The 13,003-nt window shown below is 37.7% G+C and overlaps 1 protein-coding gene across 1 annotated transcript in view; it reads left to right on the top strand.

Moving 5' to 3' along the window:
• MMP16 (matrix metallopeptidase 16) overlaps window positions 1-13,003 on the top strand; it is a 239,776-nt gene that overhangs the window by 167,263 nt on the left and 59,510 nt on the right. The window contains exons 5-6 of the mRNA XM_032804586.2: window positions 2,517-2,678; window positions 7,052-7,269. Coding sequence (XP_032660477.1) covers window positions 2,517-2,678; window positions 7,052-7,269 — 380 coding nt within the window. The remainder of the gene's footprint in view (window positions 1-2,516; window positions 2,679-7,051; window positions 7,270-13,003) is intronic.

Raw genomic sequence — 13,003 nt, 5'->3', positions numbered from 1 at the left:
TGGGTATATTAACAAGATGCAGGAGGTAATACTTCTCAGCACTTATAAGGCCTTAGCTCAAGCACTGTGTCCAATTCTGGGTGCCACACTTTGGGAAAGATGTTGACAAACTGGAGGGAGTGCAGCAGAAAGCAACAAAAATGATAAAAGGTTTTAGAAAACCTGGTCTTTGAGGAAAGGTTAAAACTAGGCACGTTTAGTTTTAAGAAAAGAAGAACTGAAGGAGGATCTGATATTCTTCAAAAACGTTGTGTTTTATAATGAGGATGGTGATCAATTGTTCCCCATACCCACTGAAGATAGGACAAGAAGCAATGGGCTTAATCTGCAGCAAGGGAGATTTAGGAGAAGCTTTCTGGCTATAATGGTAGTTAAGCTCTGGAATAGGTTTCCAAGGGAGGTTGTGGGAGCCCCATCTTTGAAAGTTTATAAAAACAACTTGAACAAACCCCTGTCAGGGATGGTCTGGGTTTATTTGGTCCTGCCACAGCTCAGGGGGCTGGACTAGATGACTTCTCGACTGCCCTTTCAGACTTATATTTCTGTGATTTTATGATTCTATAATACCTCCATATATCATGAAGGTATTTAACGTCAAGTGTTCATATTGTCATAGGTACTCAGAATAAGGTTTATTTTTACATGGTAGTATAAGACAATATTTGAAAAACTGAAGGTTCTATCAACTTGATATTTAGAAATATTTCTTATTCATTCTAATTTGTGTGTATGTATGTGTATGTGTTGGGTGTTTTTTGGGGGGCGGGGGGAGGCGGGGTTTTGCTATGTTGTTTTGAAAACCAGTCTTGCATCTTGATTGAATTCAGAAGTGAAAGTAACTCCGAAGACATTCTGATATGGGGGCCAGCACCTTGAGTGGAAGAGGTGGGGATGGGGGGATCAGCATCCTCCAGCCAGTCCTTCCATTTTCCTGACCCATGCCGTCCGAGGCTCCAGCGGCCTTTTAAATCGCCGGCTCTGGGGCAATTGCATCTTTTGCCCCCGTCAGTGGTCCTGCTTGTAGGGACTGCACTGGCAGGGCCACCAATGGCGGGGCGCAGCAATGTTAAAGCACTGCCACAGCAAAGGACCCTTCTTAAAGCACTACTGTGGCAGCGCTTTAACGTCGCTGCCCCTTTTGCCTCTCTCATCTCTTTTTGCCCTTATATCTCACATTTACTCTGGCTCTGTTGGTGGTGGTGTTGCTACAAGAAGCCAGATACTAGGGGCACTTAACACTGCTACTTTACACAAGTAGTCTCATTGATTTCAGTGTGTCTATTTGCATGAAGGAAGTTTTCAGAATTAGAGTTTAAGTCTCTATTTTAAAAAGAAAGCTCATGAAGAAACACAGAGTAATTTTTTGAGTGGATGGGAGTTAGGGGGGAGATGATTAAACAACAGATAATGTATAGTCCTGATCCTGCAATATACTTTGTGGTGGAACTGCAGAATTAGGGCCCATGTTTGTAGTTTTCAGCAAGGTTGCAATAATTGCAGAGATCAGCATTTCTGATTATTCTCAGCTCTTTGCAATATGAATGGAATGTTCTTATCCAGAGAGAAAGACTTTAAAAAGTGAAATCAGTTCACACAACTCTGATTTCTTTTGTGGATTTTCAAAAATACACAGACAAAAGGTGAGCTTGCCCTGTTTGTTTTCTAGTAAAGAACACTGCGTTAATCAAGGAGTGATATGCAACAAGTCAATTAAATGATTTTAATCTTTTCTTTTTACTAATTGAAAACACTGCATATTATTGTATTATTGAGACCTACTTAAAATAAAAAGCTCTACTTTTTATATAACCACTTACTTCTGTAAACAGATCACACAGTAAGGAATCTATTAAGACCCCAGTATAAAATATATACATAGAGGTAGCATCCTGGTTTGAGAGATAATGGGACACTCACCTCTTTCTTTATCTTCCTAATGATTTCACTTAGGATGATTCAGAAATGGACACCAGGTACAGGTCATCAGCAGGGGCCTGACTGTAAGCAGTTAGGAGACTAAAATTCTCTGCAGGACTTGTCCTAAATAGGTCGTATATAGTTTATGAAGTTTACCACTTAGGGCAGCAATATTTTTCTTTTGAGCTCAAGCCTACTTCCCAATGCAAATGCTTTTATTCAGTCTCATTATAGGATTCAGTTAGAATTTGAAATAGCATACAAGCTAGCCATGACTATCAAGACTTGTATACAGTAATGTGTTTTTGCACTGTGTACTCTTTACAAGCCTATTTGAACAATGATTAATACAGTCATTTGAATCCATAAAAGAATCACCACATCTCCATCATGCAGTGATAATAATTCTTCATTTGTTTAAAAGAAAAAAGTCTACTGCTATTCTAGGGTTCCCCTTATGTTTCATTTTCATATGTTGGCTCTTGATTTTTTGGTAAAATCTGAATCCACTAACATGTCATTCGGTGTCCAGGATGCTGTATTTGTATAACTTTATTGGTCATATTATTCTAAATCATTTCCTCTTTTTGTTTCCATAGGAAATGATCTATTTTTAGTTGCAGTGCATGAACTGGGGCATGCTCTAGGCTTGGAGCATTCCAATGACCCCACTGCAATCATGGCTCCGTTTTACCAGTATATGGAAACAGACAACTTCAAACTACCTAGTGATGATTTACAGGGCATTCAGAAGATCTATGGTATGTCATTCTTTTTTATTACACATATTAAATAGTTTGCTTAAGAACATATTTGGTGACAAATATATATGTATTTATAAATATGTAATATATACACCTCTATCTCGATATAACATGACCTGATATAACATGAATTCAGATATAATGCAGTAAAGCAGCGCTTTGGGTGGGTGGGGCTGCGCGCTCCAGGGGATCAAAGCAAGTTGGATATAATTTGGCCTCCCCTATAACGCGGTAAGATTTTTTTGGCTCCAGAGGACAGCATTATATCGGGGTAGAGGTGTATGTGTATATATATAAAATATGCTCTGTCAGCTGTAGTCCCAGAGGCCTTGATTTCTTGCTGTGAGAAAGCCATGGATTTTGATGAAGCTCTCTTATTTAGTCCCACACTATTCACAACTTGCATCTAAATCTGCACGCAGCTAGAATGGTAATCTTAAATATTTAAACTGCTAGTAAAGAATATCTATAAAGAGATTCCAAACTATTAAAATATTAAGGAATGCAGGCCTTAACCATAACCAACTTATTTCCAGAGTTCTCAATATATCAGTTATAAAACTGTGCAGTTCCCTGGGTAAAGCAGTTTTGTGGTCCCAGCACCTCACCTCTTCCCCCTATTCTTATTGCAATAACTATAGCAAATTGATTTCAAAAGCTTGTTATTAACAACCCAAGGTATTGCACAATATAGTGAGGGAGGGGTCCTGTTCTTTAAAATGTATATCATATTTGGTTATTGTGGCCTAAAATGAAAGAAATATCCACTGTAAATAATTTCTCATGTTATTGTATTCAGTCAAAGAAAGCAACATAATTGGAAAGAAAAAAAGTAATTTATTCATTGCTGGTTTAAGGGAACTCTGACTTCCACAGGACTATCTCTGACGTTTCCACAGGCAACTTTTTTAATACATAAGTTTTAAAAAGCTTGACATACACAGTTAACCATTAAAGAATTTGCTTTGCTAAATTAATGGAGCATTTACATTCTTACAATGAAAAATCTGTTCTATCTGTATGTTAATGCCAAGTGACTGGTACATATCATTTGCATTTGCAAATAATGTCATTTAAGTTCACTAATTTGTTTTGCATTCATTAGTTTTCCAATTTAAATATCTAAGTGATAAGTGTTCTCTCAGGGTTAAACTGACTTTTAACAAGGTCACATTTCTTGCTGATCTTTTGCTGTTAGGAAAGCCAGATGAGTTCGTACTGAATAATGGTGCACCTCTGATTAGAAACCAAATACATCTATGCTAAATATTATATTATTAAGTGATGTTATACTTTGGATGTTCCAGAAAGGGAACAAAGGGATTGGCTAGTTAAAATTTATTGTATGTGGTTAACCCAAAGGAGGTTGTTTCTCATGAACTCATAAATTGGTAGTCTAGAGAAGGACATTTTGCCCATATACTAAATAATAAACTCTAACAGCTGTATGCTAATGAACTTTATTACTCCTGGGAAGTGATGCCTGACATCACTACCAAATTGCATGTGGAAACTTTGGTTTGGATTTAGAATCATTCAGATAGCTACTGCAAATTAATTCCTTTGATGCCTGTGCTAAAATCAAAAGGTGATTTGGACTGAATGTCTGAAAAAAATCTTACCCCTGTGAAAGTAACTATGTTGACCTATACTATTCATCACAGCCTAATTAATTATAAATTATGAATGGCATGCTCCTTAAAATTATGAAGGAAATATATGTTTTATTAAATTTCACTGATGGTAGTTCAGGTTGCCTTAAATATTCAATCAGTAAACATTTATCCTACTTAATTTACTTTCTTTGATCAAGTACTAGACATTCAGATTTCATTTATGTTAGATTTCGTTTTGTCGCAGGTTGCAAAGATGATCCTTAACCTACTATCATACAGATGAATTAAAGCAGACTGTTTTGTCACATACAAATAGACACTGCAGTTAAACTGATCTAGATAGATAGCTACGTACTAAAAGTGTGTCCTACTTCCAGAGATATTACAGGTCCAGCAGAGACATCCTACATTTAAAATGGAAAATATCACTAGACCCAATAATGTCTCTAGAACTGGAATGAAGTTTCTTAACCTGCCCATTACACGTAAGGGTTTTTAACAGCATGAATCTAGAATGACCATATTACTTACAAATAGCAAAACTATGAATGGACTAATCAGATCATCCTAAATGAGTGCCATTAAAACTTTTATAGTGTACCACATCATGATTTATTCATTATATGTCAAATAGTTCACAGCACAGATATTTTAGAAATGTTACACAGAGGGTTTTCATTATTATTATTTTGCACTATTTTTAAGTTTGGACAACCTTTTCAATCCATCCGCCTGTAAGACCTAATGTCAGGGTTGCCATGAGTCCAACTGTACAGGATTCATAGGGGAAAATATTAGCAATGAATTTCAAACATTTCTTTAAACAATAAATAAATATGTTCTCTATATACATAAGTGCCTAAACTTTAAGGCCCAATCTCAAGACCTTCCATGGCTAGAAATGTGCTTTGTGCCATACTGGGAGCTGGGAAAATATCCTTTCCTGTGACCTTCTCTTTGTATTCCTGATGGTTCAAACCTGTCACTAGTGCAGAACTCAGTTTTACCAGGCTGGCAACTTAGGCCAGTATAGTTGGAGGGATAGTGAGAGAAATTCCACCTCTGCAGTTAAGAAGGAAATATTTTGGAGTCTGGATTATTTATAAAACAAAGAGGCAGCTACAGAAGCAGCTCAGAAGCATAGAATATTAGAAGTAGACATTCAAGAAAAGATAGATTAGTGGGAAGACAGCAGATTAGTTGGTCAAAGGTGCATAATGAATGCAGTTTATCACATGCCTGTGTCATTTGTCACATAACCACCACATGTGCTGTGTGTGTGGATGGGTGGATGGATGTAAGTATTAGAATGTTCAAAAACATGGGTTGGTGGTGGAATTATTACATGCTGTTAGGACAAATTTCCCACATTTTACATAACCAGTGCAAGTTTTGTTCTCACCAAAACAGTTCTATAAGCTATTGTTCAAGCACAAACTGTTTACCATGTGTAATCTTAAATTTTGGTGGATTTTGTGGTCTGTGAACTTGTTGGGGAATACAGGAGGAAGGTATCAGAATTCCAGCAGTCAATTTTTTCTTCATAAGTACCTTGATTTTATGGATCCAAAGCACATGTTGTTATATAGTAACTCCTCACTTAAAGTCGCCCTGGTTAACATTGTTTCATTGTTACATTGCTGATCAATTAGGAAACATGCTCATTTAAAGTTGTGCAATGCTCCCTTCTAAGTCGTTTGGCAGCTGCTTGCTTTGTCCACTGCTTGCAGGAAGAGCAGCCCATTGCAGCTAGCTGGTGGGGGCTTGTAACCAGCCCCCCTATTAGCTCCCTGCTACCCTATGTTCCCTGTGCTGCAGCCACCCAGCAGGCTAGCAATTGCAGGCTAGCAATTGCCAGCAGTTCAGCTGTCCCTCCCCCCACTGCCATGTGCTGCTGCTGCTGCCCTCTGCCTTGGAGCTGCTCCCAGAGACTCCTGCTTGCTGTGCACAGGGGGAAGGGAGAGGGCTAATGTCAAGATGTCCCCCTGCCCCTTGCTCCTGCATCCCACTTACCCCTTCACCATATAGAGCAGGGAGGGGACACGGAGGGAGAGAGACAGAGAGAGCTTGGGGCAGCAGCTGCTCTCTCAACTTCCTGATCCACTTAAAAACACAATGCACTTAAGAGTGGGTCAGCTTACTTAAAGGGGCAGTGTGCATCTCTCTCTATCTCCCACTCACAAGGTGTGTGTCTGTCTTTATCTGCTATGCTGTCTCCCCTCCTTTGTGTTTGTGCTGCCTTGTGTGTGAGGCTACATTAACAACATGTTAACCCTTGAGGGCTCAGCCGAGTACTAGTTCATCATTTAGCAACAAGGCATTCCCTGGGAAATATTCCTCCCTCTTCCACCCTCTAACTTCACTACCTCACAATCATGATAGCTGTGAACAGTATTAAATTGTTTGTTTAAAATGTATACTGTATGTATATCTATATAATATGTAGATTTTTGTCTGGTGAAAAAAATTTCCCTGGAACCTAACCCCCCCACCCCCGTATTTACATTAATTCTTATGGGGAAATTGGATTCGTTTAACATTGTTTCGCTTAAAGTCGAATTTTTCAGGAACATAATTACAACGTTAAGCGAGGAGTTACTGTACTCTATCTTCACAGATCAGAATTTGGAAAAGAGCATGTTACGCCAACTAAGCCATTGCAGGAGTACTCATTGGGGTATATTTTTGTAGAGCTGTCTGCAGTGCGATTTACAGTGATCTAAACCATCTAAACCTGCTGCTAACATTTTTAAGGTCCACCTGACAAGATCCCACCACCAACAAGACCTCTGCCAACAGTGCCCCCACATCGTTCTGTCCCTCCAGCAGACCCTCGGAAGAATGACAGGCAGCCTAAACCGCCTCGGCCTCCCACTGCTGACAAACCTTCCTATCCTGGAGCCAAACCAAACATCTGTGATGGGAACTTCAACACTCTAGCTATTCTTCGCAGGGAAATGTTTGTTTTCAAGGTAGGACGCTGTGAATTTTTTAGTGCTACATCAAGTGTCTGCATTTCTACTTTTTTCAGGAAACAAGCTTTCATTCATCATGACTCCATTTTCCCAGCCCTCTCACAATTAGAAAGTTCAAGAAAAGAAACTAAAGAATAAACATACAAATGGTTTAAATGTCTAGCAGAGCATTGCTGTAATGTTCTATTTCTGGAATACATTCATGTCAGCAGAAGCTATAATGCCTCAAAATTTAAGGGTAAGTAAATGCAGCATCTTATGCAGAGATTAAAAAAAAGCATAATTCAAGGCATGAATAGAAGCTGATAGGAATGATTTTGTTGGGAACTTAGCCACTTCCAGGCACATTGCAGTTATTGTGTCTTCAGCACACACTGCTTTACAAGGACCCTGTAATTTAACTTTATAATTAGATCAGTCATTTATAAGGGATATTTGTCATTATGTAGTGGTTGCTTTGATACATGTTTGAGTAAAGGTCTTTGCTATAAGAACTTCCTTGCAGAAGTTTTATTGTTTATTTCAATTAATCATTTTGTCTGGAGCTGCAGATATGTGGTGCATCTCACACCAACTGGACTACCTTTTGATGGAGAGGCTTCACTAAAGGTTCAAAGACAACAAATCTAAGCAAAGCCATTTGTTAGAAGAATGGTCTAGCAGAGTACCTTGTATAATATCCAAATTGCATTGCAGGCTATAGAAATAACAGAGTCATTATTCAGTCTTTTAAGTAAATTAATTTGCTGACAGTTGTTGTTGTACAAATTGCCAGCAATAAGTAATGTTAATGTAATATATTATCTTGGAATCCACAGAGATGTCCCAGATTTGACTGAACAATGGACTAGGTGGGATTTTTGTTTTGTAAATATGTCATGATTCTTTTTGATTTCAGAATTATACCTAGTGAGAACAGACGCTTTCTTCCATGAAGTTTTTCTTTCAAGCCCTATGGGAAAACATTAGCAACAGGATTAATTTGTTCTATCAGATTGACCTTCTGGTCCATAAATCCAATATTTTGCCATAGCCTTTGTCTGCTTTTCTTCTGTGCCCTGTCTTTGCGTAGATTGATAGAATACTCAACACATTTTCCCCTTATGTACCCTCTCCAAAGAACCTTTTATCACTACTCAACAGACCTTGAATTGCTTTAAAACTTCTTTAAAAATAATTTACTTATTTGCTGATTATTTTTTGTTAATTAATTCAAATTACTGGATTCTCCTCACAAGCAAAGGGCAAGAGATGAATTATTTTTCCATAAAAGACTGAAGAGTTTGTCAGTCCTTCTGAAAAAAGGAAATAACCTATCATTTGAATATCTGGCTTCTCTTCAAACTTTATGTGCCTTTCTTTTGGAAGTGCTCTACCATCAATCTTTGTGAATAAAACAAAAAGGTTAAGGAAGAATCTAATTTTCTGAAATACATTAAACAGGGTATTAAAATACCTACTTCATCTTATATCATCCATCTCAAGAACAACAGAACATACTCTCATTTATTGTAGACATAATAAATACTGACATGATCTACCACTAATACAAAATTGCATGTCTACCTAAGCCTGTACTTTCGAATAGATTCAACATAATTCCTAACTATTTTTTCTTTATATGTGAAAATAAAAGTTGTAGCAGTTAAGAGAAAATCATTTTAACTCAGTTTCATTTACTATCTTAAAATCTTTTATTTACCATACATTATGAACATCAAATATGGTTTTATGTTTCAGTAATAAGCAGATTTCCATTCACGCTACTGCGCCTCAGTGATGAAACATGATAAAGCTCATTCCAATAATTCTAATAACCAGCAGAGTACATAGGTTCATATTTGGGGCCTGACTTTCCACAATGCATATGTAATTCCAGGACTTTTTACCTGCACAATGACACATGTAATATGCATAATTGTGCTTGTACATTGCCAGTTAATTATCCAGTTGGTATTGGCAACCTAAAATACTCAATTTTTTGTGTACTCTCAGAATTGCTTGTACAAATTGGATACACTTCTGAAAATTTGGCCTTGATTCTTAGAAAGTTAAAAGTAGAACTGAGATGTAAAAGGAAACAGTCTGAGATTCACAGTGTATTTTCATAGGAAACTACAAACAATATTAATTTCAAGGAAACAGATTTTTTGTACAGTTCAGCTATTAGAGTGTACTCAAGGGCATCAGAGTTTTTTATTCAAGTTCATGATTTTTGTTTGCAGTTTTTAAGACCATCTTAGAAACATCAGTTTCTAATTGGATATTTCCAGAATGAAAGTTAATAAAGCTATTTTTAAGAGAAAGGTACGATTTAAAGATTTTTTCTCATCCCTTTTAATTTGAGTTTTCTCGTTACTTTTACAATATAACCATTCTGCCAACTAACCGTATTTGATAGACTTGTACAGTTTTCAAAAGATGATTTCAAACAAGAGGAAGAGCTGTCCCTGCTCTGACTCAAATTATAAACACTAGAGCACAGCAGCTCACTTGTTTAAGACTTCCCACAGATCAGCAAGTTACTTAATTTTGTGGATGAACCTTTTGAGCAACAATGTTTAGATTTCTGGGGAGAGCAAATTCTTCAAATACACTGCAGTTAGAGCCACATAAGTATATTGTTCCAAAAGGACATCTCCTCAAAACACTGGGGAACCCCTTTGCCCTTAAAATACCCCTGCCAGTTCTGTTACATGAGGGAGAAGTTTGCTATTGAGAAAAAGGGAAAAACATATTTTAACTAAAGGAAGTATAGGAATAACATTTATAGTTGGCTTGAAATTTGCAAAAGATCAGACTAGATGATCATGATGGTCTCGTCTGACCTTAAAGTCTATGAGTCTATAAATGAAATTTTCAATAAGTAGTTTCTTCGTGTGGACAAAGTCGATTTCTAACTTGTGGGCGTTGCTTAATCATGCTCGAAGAGCTACAAACAACAAATGGGACAGCAGAATTTTTGAGCACCCACAGTTTTTATTCAGAAGCTCCTGTTACCCCCCACAATTATGTTAACTAAGATGAGTGTTTAGCTTTCACTCTTACTTTCAGTGTTTTCTTTCAGCTAATTTCCCCTCCCTTTTTAGTTTGCCTCCCACAGGGATGTAGCAAATGGCTGAAAAACAAAAGAAAACAAACTGGTACTTCTCTTATGGGGAAGCTGTGCAACTTGTCATGCCATTGTCCCTCTGCCTTTAATGCAGAATCTCTCTGTCACTGTGTGTAGCACTGTATATCTGTATTTCACAGTCTCATCTGCTCCTCAGTCTCAGCAGAAAGAATCCTCTGACAGTCAGTACATCTGGGGCTATTTGCTTCATTGAAAGGAACTTCATTTTCTCAAATAATTTGGCAAGATCCATTATTGCAGATGGTTATTTTATAAATTTTCTTCACTTCCTCTGTTCTATATCATTCATTCTGCTTTTTCAGTCTTCTGAAGCAGAGAGCCAGAGTTTAAAGGCAGTCCAGTATTTCCAATGTGTGGGATCAATGATGATCAATCACTTCAGACAAACTATTTCATAGTTAAAAAATGTTTAAGAAGACAGATCTGGCCTGGTCTTGAAATAGCTATACCATTTCATTGCTTCCCAAGGGTTCCAGATGGAGCCATCCCAGTCATTTTTTCTAACGACAGTATTACTCAGGAGAATTTCACTGCTTTTGATTTATTTGATGCCATGCTTATTCCTTACCAACAAGAGTGCCTACCAGTTCTGCCTCCATCATCCTCATCCTCATTGTCAGTATTGTTCTCGTTGGCCTCTTCTCAGTTTCATGAGTTTTCATAAAATCCCTGGCCTTTGTAGCAGCTCCATCTGGAAATAGGTGGTTGTGGTTATCAGGTAAGGGCACACTAGGGTTACACTTATATTTTTTGGACTTTGCCCTGCAAAAGCATATAGAGACACAGTCCTCTCCCCTCACAATGTGACAATGTTAAAAAATGGCAGAAGAAGCTGCAGAAAGTTCTGGACAAGGAACTTGGTCAGAATAAGAACCACACTGTCAAGGTATTTTCCCCACTTTGAACTTTAGCGTCCAAAGAGTGGGGACCTGCATGTACCGTTCTAAGCTTAATTCCTAGCTTATATCTGATAGCGCTGCCACCAGCCAAAATATAGTGTTTGGCACACTTTCTGTTCCCCCAAAACCTTCCCTGGGGAACCCAAGACCCAAACCTCTTGGGTCTTAAAACAAGGAGAAATAAACCATCCCCCCTCCTTTCCCCCTCCCAGACTTTCCCCTCCCTGGGTTACCCTGAGAGGCTACACTGATCCAAACTCCTTGGATCTTAAAACAGAGAGGAATTAACCTTCCACCCCTCCTTTCCCCCCACCAATCCCTGGTGAGTTCAGACCCAATCCCCTTGGGTCTTAAACAAGGAAAAAAATCAATCAGGTTCTTAAAAAAAGAAAGCTTTTAATTAAAGAAAGAAAAAGTAAAAATTATCTCTGTAAAATCAGGATAGAAAATGTTTACAGGGTATTCAGCTCTTATAGCCTAGAGAGACTTCCTGCCCTGCCCCAGCCTGAGATTCAAGTTACAGCAAACAGAGGTAAAGATCCTTCCAGCAAAATACACATTCACAAGTTAAGAAAACAAACATAAGACTAATCCGCCTTTTCTAGCTTGTACTTACTATTTTGAACATGAGAGACTGTTTCAGAAAGATTGGAGAAACCTGGAGTGCAGTCTGGTCCCTCTTAGCCCCAAGAGTGAACAAAGAACAAAACAAACAGCACAAACAAAGATTTCCCTCCACCAAGATTTGAAAGGATCTTGTCCCCTGATTGGTCCTCTGGTCAGGTGTCAGCCAGGTTCACTGAGCTTCTTAACCCTTTACAGGTAAAATAGACATTAACCCTTAACCATCTGTTTATGACACACACTATTATCTGTAGTGCTATTCTGCCTCTCTCTGCTTCACTTCAGAATTTCTGGCTACACAATTCTTCAGCCCTTCCTGCCTGTCTTAATATGACAGCTTTAAAGAAACAGTACAATTCTCCTTACATACTCGTACCTACTATAATAGTACTATGTTCCCTGAGAGAACCTGTGGTAAGTGGTTAAAAATTCTGCTATTCCATTTGTTGTTTGTGTCTGTTCAAGTGCAAGGTAAGTGTAAATCTATTTAGTTAGGGAGCGACAAAAATATCATGTACATCTAAGAAAATTATCTTCTGAAATTTTGATGCGGTGGATGGTAGAAGATGGATTTTAGGCAGGACTAAATGGGCTGTGTTTTATGATTTTATAATATCTCCTTCACAACTTGTAGAAATATGTTTTCTGACTCTTCACATCCTGACAAACATTATAAAAAAAGCATTTATAAAGTACAAACAATATTATGCTTGGTTTTCTGGCAATTAAGTGGTAGCTGTCATTACCCCTTGACATTAGTCTAGACCTCAGTTGTATTCATATGAAACTATATGGATGTAATTAAAATTCCATTCAGAATTGTGTATTTACATAGAGTACCCTATTAAACACAAATAAATAAAAAGAAAATCTGTCTTCCAATCTGTGGTAAACCAGTGAGGAATCCTGAAAGAAATCCACCATGAATTATAGCCTTTGGTATTATTTGGTGGTAGCAGCAGGAAAGAAAAGAGTACAGAGGTGGGGAAATAAATATTGAACAGAAGAGACAGAGAAACAACAGCAATATGAGAGTGGACCTGACTGTATGTGAGAGTGGATATTTTTACAAAGT

This window comes from Chelonoidis abingdonii, chromosome 2, assembly GCF_003597395.2.
Source record: "Chelonoidis abingdonii isolate Lonesome George chromosome 2, CheloAbing_2.0, whole genome shotgun sequence".
NCBI lineage: Eukaryota > Metazoa > Chordata > Testudines > Testudinidae > Chelonoidis > Chelonoidis abingdonii.
Note: the sequence above shows the minus strand (reverse complement) of the source record. Positions and strands in the feature narration are given on the sequence as shown.